Source organism: Centropristis striata, chromosome 7 (assembly GCF_030273125.1).
Source record: "Centropristis striata isolate RG_2023a ecotype Rhode Island chromosome 7, C.striata_1.0, whole genome shotgun sequence".
NCBI classification, from domain to species: domain Eukaryota; kingdom Metazoa; phylum Chordata; class Actinopteri; order Perciformes; family Serranidae; genus Centropristis; species Centropristis striata.
Window position 1 is genome coordinate 33,919,344 of NC_081523.1, and position 26,929 is coordinate 33,946,272.

At 39.3% G+C, this 26,929-nt stretch overlaps 1 protein-coding gene across 2 annotated transcripts in view; it reads right to left on the bottom strand.

Annotated features, from left to right (window-relative positions):
* Positions 1–22,951: 22,951 nt before the first annotated feature.
* Positions 22,952–26,929, bottom strand: part of ddr2l (discoidin domain receptor family, member 2, like) — a 43,246-nt gene continuing 39,268 nt past the window's right edge. For both annotated transcript variants that reach the window (XM_059337726.1, XM_059337725.1), the window contains exon 19: positions 22,952–26,165. In XM_059337726.1, the coding sequence (XP_059193709.1) occupies positions 26,031–26,165 (135 nt within the window). In that variant the 3' untranslated portion in view covers positions 22,952–26,030. The remainder of the gene's footprint in view (positions 26,166–26,929) is intronic.

Genomic DNA, 26,929 nt, shown 5'->3' on the forward strand with positions numbered 1-26,929 from the left:
TGTCAAGTGCTGCAGCCTCTACTGCTGAGAGAGAGGGAGAGAGAGAGAGAGGAGGAGGAGGAGGAGGAGGAGAGAGGGAGGGAAAGGGAATCAAACTTTTTAACAGCTTCTGGATGCGTCTCATGACTTTGACCTTTAATAACAACAACCAGATGAAATGTGTTCCGTTTATATAAACTGCATCTATAGATGTTTCGCAAACAAAAAAACCCCTGATGCATCTTTAAAAAATTACTCATTATTATCATTAATCTAGATTGTTTGGATGTGAATGTGGAGCTGCCCGTTTTAAATTGAAAGAGCGTCTTCAGCCAGTTAACAGGGGCCCTCTTTCCAGGAGGTCGTTATCAGCCCGTTTGATTAGATTGCACCTTCACTTTTTTTAAAGTTTAGGTGCTAAAACTATTGTATAAATGGAGAAAATAAAACATGTGGTTAGATTTGGGAAAAAACATCATTTTTTTAAAAAATTGTGGCAAATTGGCAAAACTTTGCTGTTAAGTTTGTTAAGTTTAAGATTTGGACTAAATATCTTACATGATGCACATAGGTGAACGGTCCCTTTTAGAAAGGATGTTTAAAAGAGAAGAAGCTGTCCAGGTTTAAAGCAGAACGGACTCTCTTCAACTCAAATCAAGAACAGCGGTTTCTCACATTGTCCTTAGCCCAAACTGATATGTTTTGCTCAGTTTTTTTTTTTTTTAAACACAATTACAGTTTACACTTCTGCCAAACCCAAACAGCAGCAGCTGAGTTCAAGCTGGACACACAAAGTGACAGACCAAGCTGAGTGTTTGGACAGAAAGCCTGGGAGGTGGTCTTTAGATTTCAAAAGGTTGATTTCACATGCACTTAAACACACAGAGCAGTTTCAAAATGCAGAATAATAAAGCTACTTTCATGAAAGTAGTTGATTATCTCCCTGCAGAAAGTTTCATCTCTCTGCAGGATGATTTTATGCAAAATAACTGAAACCAACAAGATGAGTTGGACTTGGATTTGTTGTTGAAAACATCTGTATGATCCCTTTAAATCCTACCAGGCTGTGCAGGCAAAGACTGGAGCTGAAGCTGCAGTTTTTCTTTATAAAAAAAACCAAACGATGTGACCTTTTGTTTTCTCTCCACAGGGCGAGGTGTAATTAGAGCAAAGCTTTGGCCTCATAAGTGTCTCAGTCTCATTATCTCTGTGGTCAGAGCTGCTCTCTCATTTCACTCTGACAGCTGACGAGGTGAGAGTCTCGAGGGTCCCCGCAGGAGAAAAGAAACGTCCTCTCAGGGCACCGTGAGGTTTAACCTGTTCAATATGTGCCCGTTCTTGCAGGTTCAATAACTGCTCATGTTTTGTTTTTCTAAAACTAGAGACGTGTCTCAGTTTTCATGGGTCAGGTTTGTGGTATTAGAAGCTGCTGTTACTGTACGTGCACATGAACATGAACTCTGTTCCGAGAAAAAAAGCTTTTGTATGGTTTTATAGGTTAAATGACCTCCCTGTCCCGCTGAGCGCTCAGGATGCTTTAAAAAAAAGCTGAAAGTGAAGCACTTACCAGCCGAGAAGTTTCCTCCTGTCAGAGCACTGTAAAACACACAAGCTGCCACCCACATGCTACACACACACACTGACACACACCTCAACACCTTCCCTTTACACTGATCCATATAAGTCACTTCACACAGGTTCAATGTCCCTTTAGATGACTTCACAGTAAGTAATTTACCTCCTGTTGTGTCACATGATCTCGTCAGGTGTCGTCATCTGTCGACTTCTGCAGAAGACACACTTTTACCATTTCTTCATTTGCCACTTTAACGTGTTTGCACTACTAGTTTTTTAGTTTGGTCTTGGTTGTTTGTTTGTTTGTATGTATGTTTATTTTATTCTATTTATACATTTTCTTATTTTTATTCTGTTTATTTATTTTTTATTATTCTATTTAATTTTTATCATTCTATTTGTAATCTGTCTTTACTCTGTACTTGTACTGCTGCAACACCTGCATTTCCTGATTTTCCTGATTTCCTGATTGGGAATCAATACAGGAATATCTCATCTCATCTCATCTCATCTCATCTCATCTCATCTTATCTTATCTTATCTTATCTTATCTTATCTTAATAAAGCAGAATATTAAGTAGCAACATTTTCAGCAAAGAATCAACACTTACTGTCATCAACAGCATTTAACACCTAAATCTATAGAATACAACTATGAAATACTATGGAGCTGTTATAAATGTAGTAAAGTTTTGGCTTTAATCCAGTAGATCACCTCAGCCAGCATCCACAGCAGAGGGAGCAATGTCGGCTCATGTTTAGGGCAACTTTGACAGCCAGACTACATCCACTTAAGGTGATTTTTGTGCCACTGACAGGCTATGATTGTTACATTAGTGTCTGACAGTGTCCTACAGCCATAGATCATTTTGTTTAAGAGTACAATCTGTTTTGTTTAACCAGAAACAGCAGATATGTTGCGCTCACCAAATACGCCAGACTTCATTGATAAAATCAGACATTTTACCGTATTGTACCTCATACATTATAGAAACAGAATAAAACTCACAGAACAGTCTTGCTTAGTTATTCTCCTGCTTACTCAAGTTTGGCCGAAATAAACCCTTAATTCACCCACTTAAGAGTTTAATTTGTTTCTGTCAACTTTGAATTAAGAGTTTTATGACACAGTAAAATCGCTGTTTTAGTGAATGGAGTCTGGTGCAGTATAGCGCGCCACATAGCTGCGGTTCACAGTAAAACAAACAGATTTTACTTCTCAATAAAACAGTCTTTCTCCGTATGAATAATTTATTTTAAATATCAGTTAAAAATCATTATAAACATTAAAAACCAGATGTACTGTAACTTCAGTTGCTAGCCTAGCATGCTAGTTAACGATGTGTTGCTAGTGTTAGCGCAACAGGTTTTTGCTCCTTCCAGGAAAAAACATGTAAATCTACTTCAAATCTCCTCTTCTGTCGCTCATTAGAAGTGTTGTGAATGTCAAGAATAATCTATTCATGTTTTACTTGTTCGTAAACAGTTTTGACAGTCTTGCGAGACTTGAGTAACACTTTATATATGACTATATGACGCCAGAGAGAATTAGATGATTCACTAACGTAAGATATTAACAAAGCTAGTAGTCATGTTTCAGTTCATCAATGTTCATTGTAACATTATAACACAATTAAAAACACCTTGTTAAAGACACTTTAAGGAGTCGGCTGTTCACTTTGAATAACGGTTGGTCCTGGAGCTAACTAGAGGGGCTTGTTTAGTGTAGCCTCTGCCACTAGTATGAATGTGTGTGTGAAAGGGTGGATGAGCACAGTCTGTCGTGTAAATCGCTTTGAGTGGTCGCAAAGCGACTAGAAAAGCGCTAAAAGTGCAGGTCCATTGAGAGCAGACCTGGGCATTGGGCGGCCCGCGGGCCACATAAGTTGGCTGTCCTTGTCCGGCCCACGTGAGGTTACCCAGAAATTAGAAATCAATACAACCACAGTGCTTTTATTTTGAAGGCGCTTTACGTATATCTGAGTTACCCGAGTTACTCCGATACCGTATCGGTGAGTACTGGAGTCCAGGCACCGTTTTCCAGTTAGTTCCGTTAGCCCGGTTAGCTTCGTTAGCGCCATTAGCTCAGCTACAGTCAAACTGGAGCAGTCCGTTTATTAAACAAAAGGAGCAGTGCGACAAATTAACTGTGTACATGTGAAGTGCGTACTTGTGTCTCTGTTGTTAAAGTTTATTGTTACCTCAGAGACATAATTTGACGTCACGCGCGTCTTTTTCTGGTCCGTCGTCATGGAAACATGACTCCCTGTCAGGGCGTTTGGACGAGTGAAAACAAACGACATAATCACTGTATAATACCAGTATGTGTAAAAAACATTAACTGTGGCTTTTTAAATAAATTGTTATTAATCCGTGTATCATTCGTTCTTTCCATTTTCAATTGGCAATCAAAATCATTTTTTTTTCATGTTTCAATATTAGGCTCAGATCAAAAATACGAAATGGAAAAACGGGAACCAGGAATTAATTTGATTTTAATATTTAATTGGTCGGGTTTACGTGACCCGGATGTTTGACTGCGGTCCAGTCACTCGCTTCTCCATAGTCAATCCAGCCGTCACTATGTAGTGCGCCCGTATTCTGATATTTATTGTAAATTCATTGAGACTGCTCAGAGCGAGCTGACATGAAGGACAAACACTTTACTGTCATTCTTTCTCACTTTTTTTCCAGTATAAAACTCTTACCAGCAGAGAGGAGATGAACTATTAACTTTACATGAACACACCGTTTTACAGAGGATTTAACCTGAACCAGACTTTGCAACAATAATAATCACATTACATTCATGCAGACGTAGTAGTATATACTACACACACACACACACACACACACACACACACACACACACACACAAATATAGGCTATTTATAACACACAGGTATGAGATGGGTATGGTATGAAATGTGTGAAAGATAACTCCTAGCGTTTCTCTCTGTGTGTGTGTGTGTGTGTGTGGCCTGCCAGTGACCAATGGACATACCACTGTTCTTTAAGAGAAATAAGACAGATTCAGGTGAGAGACTAGGGACAGTCCATAATGATCTTTGTCTTGTTTTTTTTCTTCTGAGTGTTAAGCTAAAGTAACAGATAATATAAATCAGCTATCTGTATGTTGTATCAAATCACTTATGTAGGAAATGGTCTGCTACAATATATTTGTGTATGATTGTCAGTGCCATGGGAAAGAGAGAAAGATGGAGAAGGAGAAAGGGAAAGGCACCTTTAGTTCTGTCAAGACCTCAGTCCACCCATTAATTAATGTGTAATTCACTCAAGTGGACATATACTCTTGGGCGTTTGACTTGCTCATCAATAGTTTATTGAAAGCAATGTGATTTGTAGTGTAAAACTCCAAACATACAGTATTTACCTTAAATATTAACTTTTTAAGGGTGAACCCTTTGGGCAGTTACTTTTATTAATTACTGTCCCTTTAAGTTTACAGGTTATGAACTATGAATAAGGCATCTGCTGCATAAAACACATGTAGCTGAGGGGTCATGGCGCCTCCATGAATCGGATCGTTCCAGGTTTGAATTTGGCCAGACATTTGCTGCAATCCCCATGCCTCTCATTCCTAATTTCCTGTCATCTTTCTGCTCTCAAACATTTCACCACACAGCAGCTTTTAGACATTTTTCTGTTGTTTGCTAGCAGACAGAACTGACGAGGAGGCTCCTTCATTCAATACAAAATTAACGGAGAGCTCAGTGTTGCCAACTCTCCAGGAAGGAAAGTTTCTAAGGAAGATTCTTGTTGTTTTCTTTAAATGTAACAATTCCAACCCTCCTCCTTTACCCGGGCTTGGGACCGGCAAAAGTGACTCACAAGGGGCACTTTGGCAGAGTTACTTAGGTTTTGTTTTCATCATTATAATTATTATTTCTTTTGTTCTTATGGTCTACTGAGGAGCCTACAACAAGTAAAACATGATTTTGTAAACCATAAAATTGAAAAAATGTATACACTATATACATTAACAATATAAATGGACCAAAAAGACACAATAGAGAAAACTGTCAATGGACTGTCAACACACACAGGCTGTGCTGGCTCAAAGAAAGAGTGGGTCATCTTCATTTTGGTCAAGGCTCGCTATGGCAGGTTCAGCAACTGAGGGAGCTCACTTAAATGAGTAAGCAGCTGATGTGCCAGAAAGCTGCAAAACATGATCAGACAGCTGGTGGTCATAGCAAGCCTCACCAGACAGCTTCAGTCCATATCAGATGCAGAGGATGGAGTTAAGGGTCTGCAAGTGTAGCGGGTGTCACTCTGCGTTGTGTTGAATTTCTTTGTTGGTAATTAAGGACACCACAACAACGGGATAATTGCAGCTTGTTTATTGGCTCCTCCTCTTTTCTCTCATGGTCTCCATTCTCTGTAATATATTACAGTAGTGAGCAATACAGATCACCTCCTATTGTCACCACATTCGCTCTCAGAGTCCCAAAACACAGAGAGTAAGAGAAATATAATATTTACAATAACAATAATACATTTCATTCAAAACAGTATTGACATCTTTATAACAGTGTGCAATTTTCAGACCAAAATGAAATAAATATAATGCCAATGTACATGCCTGTAATACATTACAGTAGTGAGCAATACAGATCCCCTCCTATTGTCACCACCTATGAACCAACAACAACACTCTTTCACTACACCAGGAATGGCGTCTTTTTGACAATGCACCTTCACTCTACTTCAGTGTGTCGGACTAACAGTTATTTACAGTGTAGGGTAGGGCATGAAAATAAATTACAGAATATATGAAAATTGCAACACATGACATCATTAAACCTCACTTCTTTCAATAACAACGATGATAAGGAACCATAGACTGTATATAAATAATGGACGTAGTCACCGTGACGTCACCCATTTGTTTGTGGACTGCCCGTTGGAAGCCTCGAGTTCAGCGTTATACTCTTCGCCATCTTGTGTCGCCATCTTGTTTCCGATACGCGGAGCAGCCGCTGCTAAACATGAATTAGCAGCGGCTTCTCTCAGTCAGGTTGCCGGTGTAGAGAGGTGTGTAGTCAGTGTCATCAGATCCCTCTCCTCCTCCACAGTCCAATTACGGTCTGCTCCGCGTATCGGAAACAAGATGGCGATGCAAGATGGCGACGAGTATAACACTGAACTTGAGGCTTCCAAAGGGCAGTCCACAAACCAGTGGTTGACGTCACAGTGACTACGTCCATTATTTATATACAGTCTATGCTTAAAATACATCCACAGGTGTGTCTCGAATGAACTCTAATGTTGTCAATAAATCAGAAGCTTCCAAAGACATGAGAGCATCATCTGGGCTTTCCCAAATTGTTTCAAGGCATAATAATGTTAGTGTATGTAAACTTCTGACTTTGAAGAAAGTAATAAAAAATTGTCTAAAAAAATCCTTCTCTCCAAAAAGAAATAATTTTGGTAATTCTGACGGACCTAAAACAGGAAAAGTGATTGTCTGTTTTCATGTCAGACAGTGAGAAAAAAAAGCATATGTGTCTTTTTATATAGTGTATGTAAATTTCTGGTTTCAACTGTACCTTCGCTCTCAGAGTCCCAAAACACAGAGAGCGAACACAACGCGGGAAAATTACCAGGGCAAAATACTAACTAAAACTTACATGTAATTGCCTCTGTGTATATCCAAATGATACAGAAAATATTTTGGCCACACATGAAGATCACAATCCCTTGTAAAAATTAAATAAAAAAACAGGAAGTTACCCCTTACAAATGCAAAATCAAATATTCTCAGATAACACCTTCAAAATAAAAGTTTTCCGCATTATCCTAAAAACATCAAAATAAAAGTTCATAATCTAGTGTAACAACATCTCTCTGCTACACAAGGACATTCAATTTCTGAGTTTTCTTCTTACCAAACTCATCTAGTTGAACACTCTCTCGACTTCAGCAGCTGACCAAACGTGCAAACCCCACAAAAACCCACACAACACTTAATAACACTAACCCTATTTCTTCTCTGCCGATTTTACAACTTAAAAGATTTTTTTTCATGTTAGCAAATCAGTTGTTCATTCACTAAATGCGGGTGAACCTGAGCACCAGGCGAAAACCCCACATCACTTGATAAAACCAACCCCATTTCTTCTCTGCAGATGTCACAACTTTTAAGGTTTTTTCATGTTAGTGAATAAGTTGTTCCTTCACTAAATGCGGGAAAACCTGAGCACCTGGCGAAAACCCCACCTAAAAAAACATGACACACTTCACTTACACGAAAGTAGCCCTGTCCCTACGTCTGCAGCAGAAGGCTCTGCCCACAAATGAAAAGAACCTGACAAAGGCATTGCGCTTTCTGGATCCGCCCATCAGGTGATCTCTGACACAGCAGGCAATGTACTGATCAAAGGCTGGTTCTTCTGTTGCCAAGGAGACCAGAACATTTTCTACACAGCCCCACTTTTTACACAGGTCCTTGAACATAGTCTTTTCAAGGTTCGTAAAAGTCTTTGAGGTGGCTTCAAAGTCTAGACACTCTACTTCGACCAATGTCCTTTCCAGCAGACGCTCACAGATTGCCTTTGGGTCAGCGAAATTCCAGATAGGGTTAATTTTGTTGAACACCTGTGAAATCAGCCTTTCCAAGAAAATCCTAAGGTGCTGTTTGTTTTTTTCTTCCCGTCTTTGTTTCTCTTCTTCTTCCTGTTCCTGTTCGGCCTCATCCTGGGTCTCCTCCAAAACTAGCTCAGGTGATTGTACCCTCACACTGGTGCGAAAGGGTGAGCGTGTTGGGCCACTGTGGCTCTCAACAGTTGAACGTACACTCACTCTGATGCCAGATGGTGAGCGTGATGGGACATCTTCTGCAAGAGTTTCAGTTACTCTTTCACTGTGGCTCTTAACAGTTGAATGTCTGCTCACTCTGGTGCCAGATGGTGAGCGTGATGGGACATCTCCTGCCAGAGTTTCAGCTACTCTTTCACTGTGGCTGTCGACAGCTGAATGTCCGCTCACTCTGCTGCCAGAGGGTGAGTGTGTTGGGACATTTTCTATAAGAGTTTCAGCTACCCTTTCACTGTGGCTGCTGACCTGAGTGTTTACCCACCAGCCCATTAGCCCCAGGAAGTTGAACACCTTGTTCCTGATGTAAGCATACATGTTAGTAGGTGACACAGGAACGTCCACTGGTTCTGGTTGCTCATCACTTATCTCCCTCTCCAAGTCTTGCATGCCAACATCATGGTGTATCATGCCACTGCTGATATGAGAGTAGAGGGTGTCACTGAGTTCCTGTGTAAATTTCTGGTCTTCACCACTGGAAACCTTTTTGAAGCTCTGTAGCACCTCATTCCCACTCTCTGGTTTTTCAGAGTCCACTTTATGTATCAAGGAGTCAACACTAGCTATGAGTGACTGCACTGAATGCCTGTCTTCACATACGTTGTCCTTGTGATATTTGGCCTTCAAGTGCTTCACCATGCGATAGATGGACACCTTGGCAAACCGCTTTGCAAAAAAGATCTTCATTTTGCTCTTTGCTCCTTTCTTTGACTCTGTTTTGAATTTCTGTTCCAATTCTGGACTGGGGTCAGCAAGAGTCATCTCCTCTAAGCTCTTAGTTTCTCTAGAAATGAGCTTAGCTATGTCTCCTGCAACACTGACAATCTCCTTTGAGTGTTCAGCTTGCAGAAGATCATACTGGTCTGCCACTTCATCAAGAAGAGGTTCAAGGATCTCGTTTACCTCCGTGCTGATAACTTCTTGGTAAGTCTCAATCACAGATTCTTGTGATGAGACCTCGTCCTCGTCCTCGTCGTATGATGAGCCTTCACGCTGACTTAGAAATGAAATCGATATGCAAGAGGGTCCATCCGTATCTGTGAGCTCCATAACTTCTGTCTTCTGGGAGGCTGTTGGACTTTTTTTCTCCTTCTGCTTACGTGGTCGGACAGAGCAGAAGGCATTCATCTTACCTGCAAATGTCTTGAACATTTTGCAGGCACGAGTCACGATCAAATTCAGTTTGCGAGGTGGAATGACATACTGAATTTCTACTGGATCTGTACTGCCCAAAGTAGTGGAGAGGGCAGAGTTTACACTCTCCAAAACCTCTTCAGCAACGGAGCTTGTCAACCGTTCTAAGCTTTTGACTGGGTTCTCAATGCAAAGAACCTCCGAAAACACCTGAGAAAGTGTCTCACTCAGACTGGACTTGACACGCTCCTCAATCGACACTACACCTCTGCCTCTAAGAGCAGTCAACAAGGCTTGTGACATAGCTGTTATTAATTCTAAGAACAGCTCTGCCAACATGATTTTGGTCGCATTGTCAGGAGAGCCGGATTGTAACATCCCCCACTGTTCCAAAGTCATCCTTTCAAAAAAGGAATCAATTGGTTGTCGGAGTATTGCCACTGTAACCTCGGACATCTCCTCTGTTTGTGATGTTCCTTGTTTAGCCATAGCAAATGTTGTATCGTTTTGAGAAAGTTTTGTGTGTTGTAAAAATCCTGGTTAGTTTTCACTGATCTGGTAGTTAAGCTATCAGAAATTAGATTGGGCTGGAAGAACAGAATGAATCAGCGGTCTGCATATACAAGATAATTGGAACCAACATATGATATCATCATCATACATCATCGAAAGATCAAAGCATTTAAAGACATGACATATGACATCATCAAAAGAGCAAAAACTTGCATTCTAGAAGATGACATCACCAATGATGTCACACACCAAAGGAATTGTTTAAAGGCCCACCCACAAACAGCAACTTTAGCTGAGCATCCGTTGCTAGGCAACTGGAAACCTATGGAGTTAGATTTGTGCCAAAAACAAAACAAAACACTTTTTCAAATTCAAACAAAACATATTAACCAAACCTTGTGCCCCTGTCAGCCAGCCACTATAGAAGCCTTTTTGATACTTTATATCAACTTTATATGAATTAGGACGCACTCGTTATTATTTACCGCTTGTTTTTCATTTAACCGTTCCACTTGTTATTTCCTGTCACTACCTTTCAAAATTAAAGCACCCGTTTCACACTGGACGGCACCTTTTCAAAATAAAAGCATCACAACATTGTAAAACACCTAGAAAATGTACAAAAATGAAAAACAAGCTATATATACAAAAACACATATAGGAACCTTGCTGAAGATTATTTACACTTAAAATAAATGGAAAAGTGATATAATGATTGGAGTATTCACTACTTTTTACTGTTAAATATGTGATTTACTCCACATTAACAGTCTTATCAAAACATGTATTCTTATCAGTAGCAGCTCAACACCAGATAATTTACTGTATTTTATAAAGTGATTAAATTAATATTGAGCAGAATTTAGTTCAGAGTTTTGGTCCAGCCCCCGCAACCTTCGTGGTATTGGTCATGTGGCCCCTTGGGAAAATTAATTGCCCACCCCTGATTTATTGATTAGCTAGTGTTAGTTGATAACGCACCGTCGTCTTTGCGGTTTCCAGTCCATTCTGCGCATGCGCTGGCTGCAAAAATCCAATATTTCAACAGCCCCTATACCAATATGGCGATATCCAGGGGACTCAGCTGTGTTATTAGTTTGAATGATAAATTAAATCGAGATGAAAATAAAGATATTTAGCGCACAAAGTGGTTGATACTTTGAGTGCAAAAACTATGATCAAATAAAAAATACATTATTTTTTATTTATTTGACTTCTTTTTAATCCCTTCTTAAGACCCATTTTTATAGACTTGCGTTTAAGGGATTTTGATCTTTTTATTGTCTATCTTTCTCTTATGTATTTATATGTGTTTTTGTGTTTCAAGGTTTATTTATTTGTTTATTTCTTTTTTTCTTCTTTTTTTCTGATAAACGTAACTTGTTCATTAGCCTGCTGTCCACTATGATTTTACATCTTTGTCTTCTTGTATTCATTTGACCCCCGATTCTGTCTTCACTGTTTCACTTTGTTGTTACTTTGCCTTTTGCTTGGCTTCATCAGTCAAAGATCTATTGAAAAAAACGATTTAAAGGTGCTATATAAATAAAGTTACTATTAATATTATTATTTTCCTTCCCTGAGCTCTGCTGAGACAGTGACAGATGAGCAGATGAGATTACAGCCATCACAGTGAATGTTGCAGCTGATAGTTAGCAGCTGTTTCCTTCAGGGGGGGATGATGAACAGATTCATTACAGAGATGTGGAAACAAACGATGCAGGTATGTGTCCTGTACATTAAGCAACAGGACAACAAAGAGTAAACAACATGTTCAGGGTTCAAACCAGGGCTCACAGACAGCGGGCAGCTTCCTGTCATCGCAGTATGATCCAACTTGTTATGTCTTGAAGGCCTCACTCAGAAATTGTTTTGTCCTCACAATAACTGCTAGCATGCAGATGTTCAGTAGGTAGGCATATAATGTTTATAATGTTTTCCATCTTGGTTTAGCATGTTAGCACAAACCAAAGTAGTGACTACCTTAATCTGACCTCAGGGAGGCACTGAGACTGGTATTTCACTGCAAAAAAACTCTGAAAAAGACATTTTTAAGCAACCAAAATGCTATTACTACCTGAAACACTTAGATTAAATGAAGTTATAAGATAAAAACATGGACAATCTTGTGCTAGTGACTTGTCAACAGCTTTAAAAACAGCATTCACAAAGTGGTTTGACTGAAAAAGACAGTGACAGTGCTAACCAACAAGAGCAAAACATGATCAGAGTGAAATTAATACAAGAAGACAAAGATGCAAAGTACAGTGGGGCAAATAAACAAGTAATATTTATCAGAGAAAACTAATAAATAGATAACTCCAGATACACAAACACAAAGGAGGGGCGACCACCCCCCCCCCCTCATGCCTCCATGGTTGAAAAAGCACGCTAAAGTGCCCTCTACAGTGGTGAAAACGAGAGGAAGTACCTTATTGGCTGCCCTTTACACGTGCAAAAAATGATTTGGTGCCCTCTGGGGTGCCCCTTCATATGATAAATTATGATGATGTGCCCTCTAGTGCAAGAAAATTCGATAACGTACCTTAATGAGTGCCCTTCTAGTGCCCTTTTTCCTGTTGGTGCCTCCGTGGTTGAAAAAGCGCGCAAAAGTGCCCTTTAGATTGGTGAAAATGAGAAAAAATGCCTTATTGGCTGCCCTTTACACATGAAAAAACGTATTGATTGCCCTCTAGGGTGTCCCTTTATACAATAAATTATGATGATGTGCCCTCGAGAGATTCTATAATACGGTATCACCCAACTGTGATAATGCTATGTGAGATGTTTGCTCTCATTTAACTCTCAAAGTGCACAAAATTGATGCATTTTACTTAAAAATGTAAAAATTTTCTCCCGAGGGGGCATGCCCCCGCCCCCCCCCCCCCCAGATGGTTTCGTTCGATACTTTTAATTGTCAGTACCATATCATTAATTACTTTGATCTGGATCTACTTTTAACTTAATGCTAATATTTCATCATACATGATGCATCATAGCTTTTTGTGTGCTGGTGGGGCCCCATTTTCTACAGAATGTGCCCTTTTTATTTTTTCGCCCCTGCTTTTCTAACAGTCTGAGTCTGCCACTGTAGTGAGAAGTTATTTAATATTCAGCAATACAGTGGAGCGTCTTAATATCTAGTGGCTATCAGAGAAACTGCAGCTTAAAACATGTGGACATTCAGGTGTGGTGGTTCAATTGTGATTCCAGATATTAATCCATAATCAATGTCTTCCTGTGTCTTTTCCAAATGTATATTTCTTGTAATACCCTGTAAGTATGTGAGGACAATATGGCATAAAGCTGACTTTACAAGAAATGTAGATAAACTGCTATATCCTAAAGTGTGATTAAGTGGAGGATCAGTTGGTTTCACCTGGTTCATCAGGAGAAACGCTAACACTCGCGGCAGCTAGCAGCAACACGTGTGTGCAGTTAAACAGTTTCCTTCATGTTAAAGGAAAAAGTGATCAAGCAGAACAACAGCTCCTTTTTTTGTTTTTTATAACTGCTGTGTAAAGATCAAAGGCGTGCACACTTTATCGCAGCGCTGTGCACCAATGAGAAGCAGGTGTCGGCTGATCTGAGCCGCGCAAACAGCTTCATAATGAGGGCTGGCCGCCTGCAGGGGCCTCCCGCACACAGGACACATAAAGAGCCATGGAAACACCAGACACAATGCACTGCCTTCATCACCACCACCACCACCATCATCATCATCATCATCATATTTTGTGTGTGTAGAAGACAATGGGACACAAATATGTGTTTGAGTTTGAGACAATGTGAGTGAATGTATGTAGTTTTGTGAGTCCCAAACAGGGACCAGTCCACAGTCCAGCCTTTAAACAGTGTTTAAAACCAAGTTGGTGAATGTCACACCTGCCTTCAGCAAATTGGAAACTGGAGACACGTGACTAAACTTACTGTAAACCCAACCATGTGTTAAACTACAGAATGCACCGTTAGAGAGGGACAGACAGGCTTAGTTAGATATTAGATAAGTTAGATATTGAGAGCTGCAGTTTAAAAGGTCTCAGAATCGTAGATTGGAAGCAAAAGATTGGTCTCAATGCAGCGGGCCTTTATTAAGGTCACCTGCAGTGCTGGACTCTTGCAGGATCTCAGCCAGAATGAGCCCCGTATGGGATTAGAACACTGACATAACTTGCGCACTCGTAATGAGACCTGTGCGCGCGCAAATCAAACATCCGCATGTGTATATTGTTATTTCGAGCGCTTTCAAATCACTCACGAGCTATTTTGTATCCTGCATCTCTGCTCCCTAGAGCAGATCTGTTATTGTAATACGGTTATTTTTATTCATAAGAATGGTGTATTTGAAAATACAGGTAGATAATGTGGATCTTTATCCTGGTTAAACTGAACCATTGTATTTATTCTCCTTCAATTTTTGTAAATCAATATAGTAGCTGTATATTCATAATTTTAGAGGCCTTAATGTTAATGTCATCACATTAAGATTTTCCCTTTCTGTCCTTACAGATGTTCTATGTGTGCAACAGGATCCAAGTTACAATAATCAGAGCGTTTTATCAGATTAATGTCAATGACGGAGGAAACAAAAGACAGCGCTCAGGCAAGCATATTGAAGTACATTGCTCTGTGTGACATTTTGTAAACTTTCAAGTCAAGGCAATATATAGCACCAAATCACAATCCATGTTATTCAGGCATTCAGGGCTGTGAGATTTGTCCTGTTTGTCCTAGTGGAGCTGCCTTACCTTGCTGTCTAATCAGCAAAGTCGCTCAACCATATTCGTACATTGGTGATTGGCATGCCCGCCCAGGCCTGCCCCCTTACTGACAAAAACCGCCCACTAAAAAACATACTCGAGCAGAGGAGAGCGGACCCCCGCGCGCGCAAATCGTGTTTTTTTAATCGCAGGCTACAATATTGATCTAGGGAGCAGAGATGCAGGATACAAAGTAGCTCGCGAGTGATTTTAAAGCACTCAAAAAAACAATATACACGCGCGGATGTTTGATTTGCGTGCGCACGGGTCTCAATACGAGTGCGTGATTTATGTCAGTGTTCTAATCCCATAGCCCCGATTTCTGTAATAAATCACATTTAATCCTCTACAGAAGTTGGACTTACACACAACATAGTTCTATTGGCCAGTTACCAATGACATGGACAGGCCAACAGCTGTTCAAGTCTCTACGAAGGTTGTGATAGACATTCAGTACGTTTACATGACACTTGAAAAAAACAAATAAGGCAAACGAAATTGCCTTAATCCGACTGAAACTTGACAACTGAAGCGCATGTAAACCAGGCGGCAACCTCTGGGTCTGAGCAGTGAGTCTACCTAAAAAATTTAATTAAATTAAAGTGTAAATAATGGCTCCATTTAGAAGAAAATAGAAGATAAAGAATCGTAGGATTTGACCACAGACCCACAAGCTTACACACAGGATGTAAATCTGCAGCTCTGAAGTTGTTGGAAATTTTAGACTTTAACTTTTGATTAAATCCAATGGGAACACGAGGAGTCGGTCAGTCGGTGAGAACAGCTCGCTCCTACAGTAAGTCGCTGTAACAGAAGCTAATAGAAGCCAGACTCAATAAAAAACTCTGTAAACCACAAAAGGACTTAATCTCACATCAGCCAGCTGACCTCTGACGGCCACAGCATCCATTAAACATCAGAGAGCGCCGGCTCAGATTTCTATGCTGTTCCACTGTACTCTGCACAGATCCCCTGTCAATCAAAGTGAGGGGGCGGGGCTCTGAGTTTGCTGATCGGGATCATTACAGCTCAGAGAAGCAGATTCTTTTGTCTTTAAAGTTGGAGACATCCTCACCTGTGTGATCAGATGTTGTGGTGATGGAGACCAGATTGTCCAATCAGCTTCTTCCTCTGTCTGCTTCCTGATAGATGAGACTCGGAAAAAACAGAGCAGTTTGAGCCTGTAAACCTCCGCACATTCACATTCATCGCTTTTTTTTCTACATCCTTCATGTTCCATGAGTGTGGAGCAGCCAGGACGCCAGGATGTTTACCAAGCTTTAAAACCAGAGAAGAAATCCTGTAAACCTGTCTGCATTGGGATAAAACAATGCTAAATTACTGCACAGACACTAAATGACTCAAAAAGAGACAACATGACAACAAGGAGACACAAAATAAATATAAACAGACACAAAACGACCAATAAATATGTATATAAAATGGCAGACCTAATACACCAAATGACCTAAACACAGACATTGATGTATGAACATACCCAAAAAAAAACAACCAAAATGTCAACAAAGAAACACAAAAAGTGACTACAAATAGATGAAAATAAGTATGAGACACAGAATGACTTTAAACTGATGCAAAGAGACACTAAATAACCGAAAAAAGAGACAACATGACAACAAGACACCACATAACCAAAAAAAGAGACAATATGACACAAAATGACGACAAAGAAACAAACTGACAGGCCTAAATAAAAAAAGTGACACTAAATGACCTAAAGACAGACAAAATAACTTTACAGAGACACTGAAGTCTGAACAGACACAAAACAACCGAAAAACAACCAAAATGACAGATTTATTTTTTTCTACATACCTCATGTTCGATGAATGTGGAGCAGCCGGGATGATGGGCTACCATGTTTTAAAAGCAGAGGAGAAATCCTGTAAAGCTGTCTGTATTGGGAGAAAACTATTTACTGTTTGAGTCTTCATATAAACAAACCTCATCAGGACATGATACTGTTATATTTGGATAATTATAATGCCTTGCAGAGTACATTTTATAATCTTTTTTCCCACAGAATTAAGAGGGCACTGTTTGGGTTTTCAGGTTATTAATAGCTGGCCAATAGAACTCGGTGTCAGTATGTTGCTTTATTTCTACGGGGGCAGGCCTAGCCCAAGATTAAATGTAATGTCTAACCCTGAAAACCAAAATAAAGTCCGGCATTGAGACCTTACTTTATCTCCAGTGTGTGTTTACTCTTATGCTTCCAATCTATGAACCAAAAATACCAACATCACAATAAAGTAAATGATACAAACCTTTTGGGTACAGCCCCACATCCAAACACAGGCACAGCAACAACATTTGAATTGTCTTTATCAGTGATAATTTATATATTCTTAAGTATAAAATAACATTTCAGTCAACTAAAATCTGTTCTTTTGCCTTGTACTCTAAATGTTACCAAACCTAAACAGTGTGTACGAGTGACATTATTACACAGTTGAATGGGCGTTTATCAGCAATTATCATCCAGTAAGTCTCATATATATATATATATATATATATATATATATATATATATATATATAGGCATCACTGTAATTTTTTGCATTATAGTAAAATCTTTAATTGCTTATCCTTTATTACAGTATTTTCTTGTTCATATTTTATATTTCATGTCCTTTATCTTGTTTTATCTCTTTTTTAATGTCCTATGCACTGATTGGGTCGAGCACTGTGCAATAACAAAAAAGACTATTCTAATCTATTTTATTCTGCTGATGATAATGAGCTGATAACAACCTGCTGGACCTACTATAAGGTGGAGCAGGCTGCTACTCGCCCACACTGATGGGACGATAAGTGTTAATAAATGCCATCCAATAACGGCCAAATCAGCTTGTGACAGTCGGTTTCTGACACCTGTCCGGAGTCATTTCACACTAAATCGAACAGCGTTATCAGGTCATTCTGATTCTACAGTGAAAACAGACAGGAGTCGGAGCCTTCCTGCTGTCAGATTCTGACTCCTCAGTTCCTCTGAGTACGTTTGTAGACGTGACAGATTTCACACCAGAGACATAAAAATAACTCAGCTGGACCGAACGTCCTCCCTCCTTCACTCAGGAGGACAACGGCACCAACAATTACAGGCTGGCTGGTTTGGCTGGATCTACTCTAGCATCACAGCAGCGAGAAAACACTTTTATAAAAGCTGCTGTCAGGCTGCCCGGCGCTGTGTCAACCTCTCTGTCCACAGCTCACCGTGCTGCTTATTTATAGTTCTTCATCTCTGAGGCTGCAGGAGACTTCAGCAACATCAAACACTTTTATGTTTTTATCTAAATGAAACGTGGGCCCAGTTCCTCTCCCTGCGTCCTGCCTTCTGACCCTGAGCCACTGTTGGACCACCTGATGAGAGCTGCGGTCACTGAGCCCACGTCTGCACTCAGACCTCGGCTTCTGGTTTCTTTTCTCTGTTAAAATTAGATTTTTTCGTCCTCACAATAACAGCAAGTGTCTCTCACAGAGTGGCTCCGTCCCCAAAGTGTTTCATAACATCTGACCGCCACTTTCTTTGTTCATACAGACTGACGGCTTCTTTTAACAGGAGAAACATCTGCCAGGGTTAATGAGAATGATGGTGTTTTAAGATTCTCGCTCATCTTTCAGGTTGTGTTTAATGGCAACAATCATTTTAATTATCAATCGATCTGACATCTTTTGGTCTATAACTGTCAGTCTGTCTTCAAACGTTTAGCTTGGTCCAAAAGAAGATATTCCGTTTTACATTTAACAGAAAAGGAAGAAATCTCCAGGTTTGAGAGGCTGAAAACAGCTTTTTCTTTCATTTTTGCAACAAAAAAAAAGACTTTAAAGATTATTGATTGATTATCAGAAAGCTGACATAGCTGATATTTTTCTGCTGATGGACGAATGTTTACAGCTCCCTGTAGTTTAACTCTTTGTCTTAAAGTCTGAATGAGCTGCTGGTATTTTGAGTAACAGAAATCAATCTGCAGGGATCAGTGTGCAGAGCGTGGATGTTTTACTGATCAGGCCTACAGGGAACAGACCCGGGGGCCCGACGTGTCAGAGGCCCCTGACCTTCACCTGCAATGTGTGACTGGAAACAGCAACATGAAACAACTACAAAGGGAGACAATTTGACTTTAAAGACACACAAAATAACCAAAATACACATAAAATAACAGCAAAGGGACAAAAAGAGACCACTACAAAGACATACAAAATGACTGAAAACGACTACAAACAGAAGCAAAAAGTAACTATAGGCACATAATGACCAAAAAAAGAGATGTACGACTACAAAGACACAAACTGACAGGTCTAAATAAGTATAAATCAACACCAAATGACCTAAAGACAGACAAAATGACATTACAGAGATGCTAATGTATAAACATAAACACAAAACAACCAAAAAAGAAACAAAATGTCAACAAAGAAACACAAAAAACGACTAACAGGAGTTCAATCTGATGCTTAATAACTACAAAGAGACACTTAATGTCCCAAAAAGAGACAAAATGACAACAAGGAGACTCAAAATGAATATAAACAGACACAAATTAATAACAAAGAGACACAAAACGATCAAAAAATATAAAAAATAACAAAATGGCAGGCCTTATTCACCAAATGACCTAAAGACAGACACTGATGTATGAATAGACACAAAACAACCAAAATGTCAATGAAGAAACACAAAAAGTGACTACAAATATATGGAAATAAGTATGAGACACAAAATGACTTCCAACTGATGCAAAGACACACTAAATTACCTAAAAAAGAGACAACATGAAAACAAGACACCACCAAAAAAAGAGACAAAAAGAGACAAAATTACCAAAAAAGAAACAAAAAAAGTGCTAAATAAGTACAAAGTGACACCAAATGACAGACAAAATAACTTTATAGAGACACTGAAGTCTGAATAGACACAAAAAACAATAAAAAAAAAAGACCACAAAGAAATACAAAAAGCCCCAAAAGAAAAGACAAACTGATGACCAAGACATGAGTTCAGACAACATGACAACAAGGAGACGCAAAATAAATGTACAGACAAAATAAAAACAGACAACAAATGACCAAAACTGACAGGTCTAAGTAAGTACAAAGCGACAGTAAATGACCGTGAGACAGACAAAATAACTTTACAGACACTGAAGTGTAAACAGACACAAAACAACCAAAAAAGACACAAAATGACTTCAAACTGATGCTAAACGACTACAAAAAAGGAAACAAAATGACAACAAGGAGACACAAAATGAATATAAACAGACACCAACTGACCAACAAAGAAACAAAATGACAACAAAGAGAAACTAAAGGACACATAATGACAAAACAATAAGAGACATGTTGACTACACTTACACTACTACAACCACAAAAAGCAGTTGCTCGGCTCGGCTTCACCCCGAGCACTGGTCCCATACAGCTATTGCTTTATGGGACCAGTGCTCGGGGCGATTGCCCCGAGCACTGGTCCCATACAACTATTGCTTTATGGGACCAGTGCTCGGTGCGATTGCCCCGAGGCCCTAATGAAGTGTCTGCAGCAGTAGCAACAACAAGAGATTCCAACAAAGTCTGAATCCCTTGTGTAGGACAGGTCACACGACATCCTTATACAGGTCAGTTAGAGACAAACTGGTGAATATAAAGAAACATTTATCAGCTACAGAGACAGAGACGTCCCCAGGAGCTGGTGGAGACCAAACACAGAGCCAAAACTGAAAGAATACTGGACTCACAGTCACCAGGACACACAGGCTGCGTTCAGACTGCAGGCGAATCTGATTCAAATCAGATTCCTACTCAAATACGATTTTTAGGGCTGACTGTCCACACTATTTTTAGAAAGTGTCCAAATCGGATATGGCTCTGTTCAGACTGGGCCACTTTATTGACTGATCTGACGGGTTATAATTGCGACAGCGACAAGAACAACAACAACACCTCAGTATATTGGCCTTATCACTGTCCAGTAGAGGTGCAGAACATCTCAGACGCACCAGGGGAGAAACCGGGCGGATGGACGCCCCCGTCGGGCCGCATGAGTCGGGCGCAGCTGCTGGTGGACACCTCGTCTTCGCGCTGCCGGCGCTACGCCGCGTAGAGTGACGTCACGGACAGTCAAAACTGATCTGAGTGTTTGGAGCGGTTCAGACTGAGAGGCATCTGTCCAAATGCGATCTGAAACCACCTCCCGAAGGTGGTTTAGATCTGGTTCGCAAAAATCGGATTTCATGTGATTTGTGACTGTTCAGACTTCAAAAAGAGCCATCCAGTTCCAATCTGGATGGGCTAAAAATCGGATTTTGGCTCGCAGTCTGAACGCGGCCACAGAGACCTGATGGAGGATCCAGTGGAAGGTTGATCTGGACTCCTCTGCCCTCTACTGGCTGATATTATATGAACCAGTCATAAAGTATGAATCATCTCTATTTATTGGCTGTAAATTTTATAATGGGCAACAATAACATTCCTGCTCACCATGACCTCTGCTGGTTAACTGGAACACTGAGCCATTGTTTCTACTTCCTGGACCCAAAGAGGAAGAAAATCCACCCCAAAACTGAATCTACTGCAAGAGTTCAACAGAGAACAAGTTCTGAATCTCATCAGAACCACTCCAGGTTCTGTCGTATCACAAAGATTTCACATGCATTGTTGCTGTTTGGTGTTCATGGTGGTTTTTATTTCATCAACTCACATAAATTTGAGCTTTCGGGTGGAAGTTCTCTGCAGGATTCAGAGTTAATGTGTGTGTCTCTGCCTCCACCTGCTGATCCAACAGTAAAACAGCTGAATAAAAGGAAGTGAGGTCACAATGAAGAGGTTATAAGGAAGAATCTCGCACATGAATTTTGAGATAATAAGCTGATATAACTCACATCGAGGAGAATTTAAAACCAGCTTCACCTCCACCAGCTTAGTCAACTATATCGGCACTATTCATACTTTTAGTTAGTCATTTAATCACAGTGCGGAATAGTTTCTGTGCAAATTTTGCATTTATCTGACTGAATCACCATGAAGATAGAAATCTGACAGCTAGTTTTTACTTTGTAAATAAAATTGGCACTGAAAGAGAAACACTGGCAATTAAAGTATTTGTGTTTTTAACAACAATCTTCTGATTTTTTTTAGCCTGAAAACAAGGGAAGAGAAAATGAAAATAAAAAAAAATGTTTTAATGCTCCTGTTTTAGTTTAGCCCCCTTTTAAAAACCAAACTTTATTTTCAATGTCAAACCTTAAACTGTTGTTGTAGCTTCATGAGTCTCTTTGTTCTGCAAAAATACTGTTGTGGTAAGAAATAAACATTTTTGATTACATATTCCAGTTTTCTCTGCAAATCCAAACAATTTTGTTTGTAAATCCCAAATATTTTGTTTACAAATCCCCAAATTGTTTGAAAATCCCAAAGTTTTGTTTGTTTACCAAAAAGTTTTCTTTGCAAACAAAAAAAATTGTCTGTAAATCCAGAAATTTTAAAACCACATCAAAGACAACACAAAGTAAACTGAAAGCTGTTCTTGAATATTTTGGAGTAAATCTGGTTTTGGTCACATTTGAAAGGACACTGTCAGAATAACAGTCAGTGCTGCTGTTATTGAGTGACGGAAGTTGAAACACACTGAAAAATGTGTTTTTTATTGTCCGCCTGAATAGGCCTGCACATCATTACAGCTGGAAACACAATGTATAAGATATGACCAACTTCCAGCTCAAATTTGATGAAAATATCTCAAAAAATGACTGTTTAACAAAGGTTTTTATAATTATTATAATAATAATTATGATGATGTAGATATATCTAAATTATTAATTAACTTGCAAATTATTTTCTCGATTAAAGAATAAAAAGGAGTCAAAAGTCTAAAGGGATGTCTTTAATTTCCTTGTTTTTCAATTATTTTTAAATAAGTGAAACAGCGAAAAATATATTTTTTTATCATCCGTCAAAGTATAAAATATTACCTACTCCCAGTTAAAATTTGACACAGGTTTTTTATATCCATCCATCCATCCATCCATCCATCCATCCATCTCTGGTTGCAGTGTAAAAGTTTTGCTTTGATGGAACCATAAAGACAACCTGAGTAACCTGATAAAACATAAAATGAGACCCAGCTCTGTCTTCTGTTGGACACATTGGACTGTTTATTATAGGAGACACACACAGAGACATAAGAGCGTACAGAGCAGAAACAGAACTCCCAATATATTAATATACAGCCGCATTGGAACAGAGAAACTAAGCATCAGAAACAGTTTTCACACTAATCTGCATCCACACACTGAGATATGACAGATCTCTCAGGCTCACTGCAGCAAAGGACTCTGGGAGATGGAGTTTAGTGGTTTCCTTCCTGTCTATCTTTCTTTTTACTTTAACATAAAAAAAATCTTTTTTAATCGAACCACCACAGCCCCAACTCACCCAGAGGAGAGTCACACACATGCACATACGCACACACGCACACGCACACACACACACACGCACACACACACACACACACACACACACACACACACTCAGAAACAGATACAGTACAGATATAAAATAAAAACTGACAACTATAACAAAAAACTAACGACAGAAACTCTGAAAGATCTCAGGATAAGTAATAAAGTAACTGAAGAACTCTTAATTTAAGTAACCCTAGGGCGCTTTCACAGCCGCAGTTCATTTGTTTAGTCCAAATCAGAGTGAAATTGATACATATGGTTCATTTTGTATTCTGTCTGGTTTCTTTCACAGTGCAGAAAGTACAGAAAGTAAGTGGACCAAATAAAATAAAAAAAAACCTGTAGGGGGCGTGTACGAAGGTGGGGGGGCTGGAAATCTATTCGCACTATTATTTCTTATTGGTTGGTGCAAACAGAGTCTGTTTTATTCTGTGTTCACCAAACTAATGTGGAGAGAAACGGTCAGAAGGATCTCCTGTTGAGGCTCCGGGGCGTCAACATAAGGTGCGTTTCCATTAGGTACATTTCCCTCTAGTGAGCTGCTATGGGTGTGGCTTGGGAGAGAAGATTTGCCCAACTTCACCGGTTAGTGGCTCAGAAAGTAGAGGCCTCGGGTCGGTACTTATTGAGCCGCTTCTGACTAGTGGACGCTGATTAGATACGGTTGAGGCGGTGACACTGGACACTGAGGGGTTATTCTAAGCAATATGTTGATCATTCTGCAATGACAGATTAGCTCTAGCTCAGTGGAGCCCGAAGAGTGAAACTGAAGGACACGAATTTCATCTTTGTGCTATTATCCGTGTCGTCCACAATCCACCGCGTTTTGGTTAATTTCCTTTAATCGGGTTGGATTGTGGTCGGATAACGTTCACAGTGAATCGAACAGCACCAGGGTCCATTTGGAACCGGTTATTCTGGTATGCACCAGAGTACGATTGGATCATTCACAAGCAACCAAAGGAACCAGAACTAGGATTTAACAACCAGAGTTAAATTGAAACAAACTAAACTTTGGGTTGTGAAAGCGCCCTTAGTAAACTTCCATGTGCGCATGATTAATGTAGTAAAAGTGTGGTATTTTTAAAGTATTAATGTAATTAGTAATGATATATCATCAGTAAAAATACTCTGTAAAAGTCTTCATTGTGCAGAATAATGGTCCCAATTCAGCATAAATATTATATTATATTATGGGCTGATTTTAATCACTTTATGTGCTGCGGGGTCGCTTCATTTATAACATTGTCTTCTTTTAAAATTTAGTCAAATTTATTGTATTAATAATCTTTCAGAGATTACTAAATTACTAGATACAGAATGTATCAAATAGAACCTTAAAAAAGAGAAAAACAGCAAATCTTCACATTTGGAGTACCACAAAGTACTGCACGAGTACCACTAAAGATTTCCAGAAATACAAATGAATTGAACTTGACTGAAGATTTTTTATGGCACTATTAAGATGCAGATACCAAATAAACTTGGACACTGAAAAAAAACAACAGAATCTGATTATTTGCTCTTTTTTTTTTTTTACACATATTCAACTGAAAACTGTAAAATAAACGCCAATGTTTAAACTGTATTGCTTATTGCAAATATACACTCATTCTGAATAAATTTCTTATTTAAATTTTAGACAGATTTTTTCATAGTTTTTTTTACTGAAACTTTCTCTTCTAAAATACATTTTACATGACTTTTAAATGCACTTAAATTATAACTAGAATATAGGTCCAAGTTGAGACAGAGCTGGAATTAAGTGTATTGTTTAAGGCATATATTTAAGTGCATCTTAATGATGAAAAATAGTGCATTCAATACTATTTTAGTCTGTCTTCAGTTTGTCTTTAGTGGCACAGATGATATTACATGAACACACATGTTTACTACATTAATCACAAGGATATAAAGTATATTGAAATTAAGTTTCCTTTATTGTATTTTTTTAACCTGGGATGAACTCAGACTGATCCTGTTCCTCCTCGTCCTGTCGATGTGATGCTGATGTTACATTTTAGACATTTTTCTCAAAGGGAAAACTGAAATACTGAAACATTTCCTGCTCAGAGACTCCGGCTGCAGACGCACTTTAAATACAAGTTTCCATCGACTAACAGACGGGAAGTTTTACTGGATTAAACATAACCGTTGAATAGTTTTATCACTTTTCTCTTTGGCAACAAAAAGGCTTGACACATTTTTAATCATCTGTTCTCAAAGTGCCTCCATCTCTCTTTAATAATGTCTGATGGCTTTCAAACATTCATAACCACAAAATAAGACAATAAGAGAAAAATGCTGTAAAACAAGAAAAATAAAATAGAATAAAAATCTTAAAAAACTACACTACACTCTGACCCTAACCCTAGCTCCAGTGTGGGTTAATATAGGAATAACTGAGAGACACAGACAGTGCTTTACAATAATAATAATTATAATAATAATAATAAAATCATAAAAACCACAGGGACAGGAGGAACTACCAACACTGAATCCAGTTTTTGGCACCTTAAAAAGCCGAAAAGAAGAAAAAGAAGAAGAAAGTTAAGGGCACCTTTGGCGCCAAAACAACAGAAAATAAAAAGAAGAAGTCCGACGAGACGTTTTGGTCAAAGAGATCTAAGAGACGAGAAGAAACCTTTGAACGTCTCCTGACTCTCTCTGCTGCTCACAGACTCTCTCCTGGTTCCAGTCGTCCTTCCGTCTGTCAGGAGTTTGGAGGGTCTGATGGAGGATCTGGCTCACTGGTTGACGTGGGGCCTCAGGGCCCGGTAGAGGCCCTCGAAGGACGGCCGGTCGGGGATGTCTCTGCCCCAACAACGCATCATCAGCTCGAAGAGAGAAGGAGGGCAGAGCGGAGGAGCGTAGAGGAAGATCTGAGGGAGATACAAGAGAGGTTAAGATATCCTGGCACTCCTCAGGTGTCCCGACGGGTTTCCCCTCATTTTCAATGATGCATGATTGCTATTATCCATGTGGCAAAGTAAAAAGGTGATAGGGCAACAAGACCTCCACCCTAAACGACAGAACAGACCATCTGTCAGCACCACCCACAGACTCCTATGAGAATTTGGTGGTTCGCGGTACAGAACGGAACATTCTAAAAATAGTGCACACGTCATTATAGAGTAGAGGTGGGGAAAAAATGATACAGCATGCTGTATTGTGATAATTTGCGTGGCAATATTATATCAATTCATGGCCGCCAAATATCGATATTTAGCGTTCCGACAGAAGTCAGTATTTTCACCGTTCCAGAGGCCGTAGCGGGCTCATCCTGGTATCATATGAAACTGGAAGATCTAAGGAATCTATTTACCATGTGTGTCAGGATATCGTGTCGAGAAGTTGTCGAAATAACACTGCAAAGTTTGGCTTTTTAAAAAAATATTCCATAGTGATTTTCAAAGTGCTCATGTGACCTCTGACGTCATGCTATCTCAATGAGAATAGGCTCTCCTGGTTCCCACAAGTCTCCTCTTTAGGAATAAAAAGACTGAAGTGAGATGAAAACACTGAGAATTTTCTCTTATTTGACAAAAGAATTATTGACTGAATTTAATTTTGTGGACACAAAATGCAGTCAAACAGTTAAATCGCAAAATAAATCATTGCAATAATATCGTATCGTGTCTCAAGT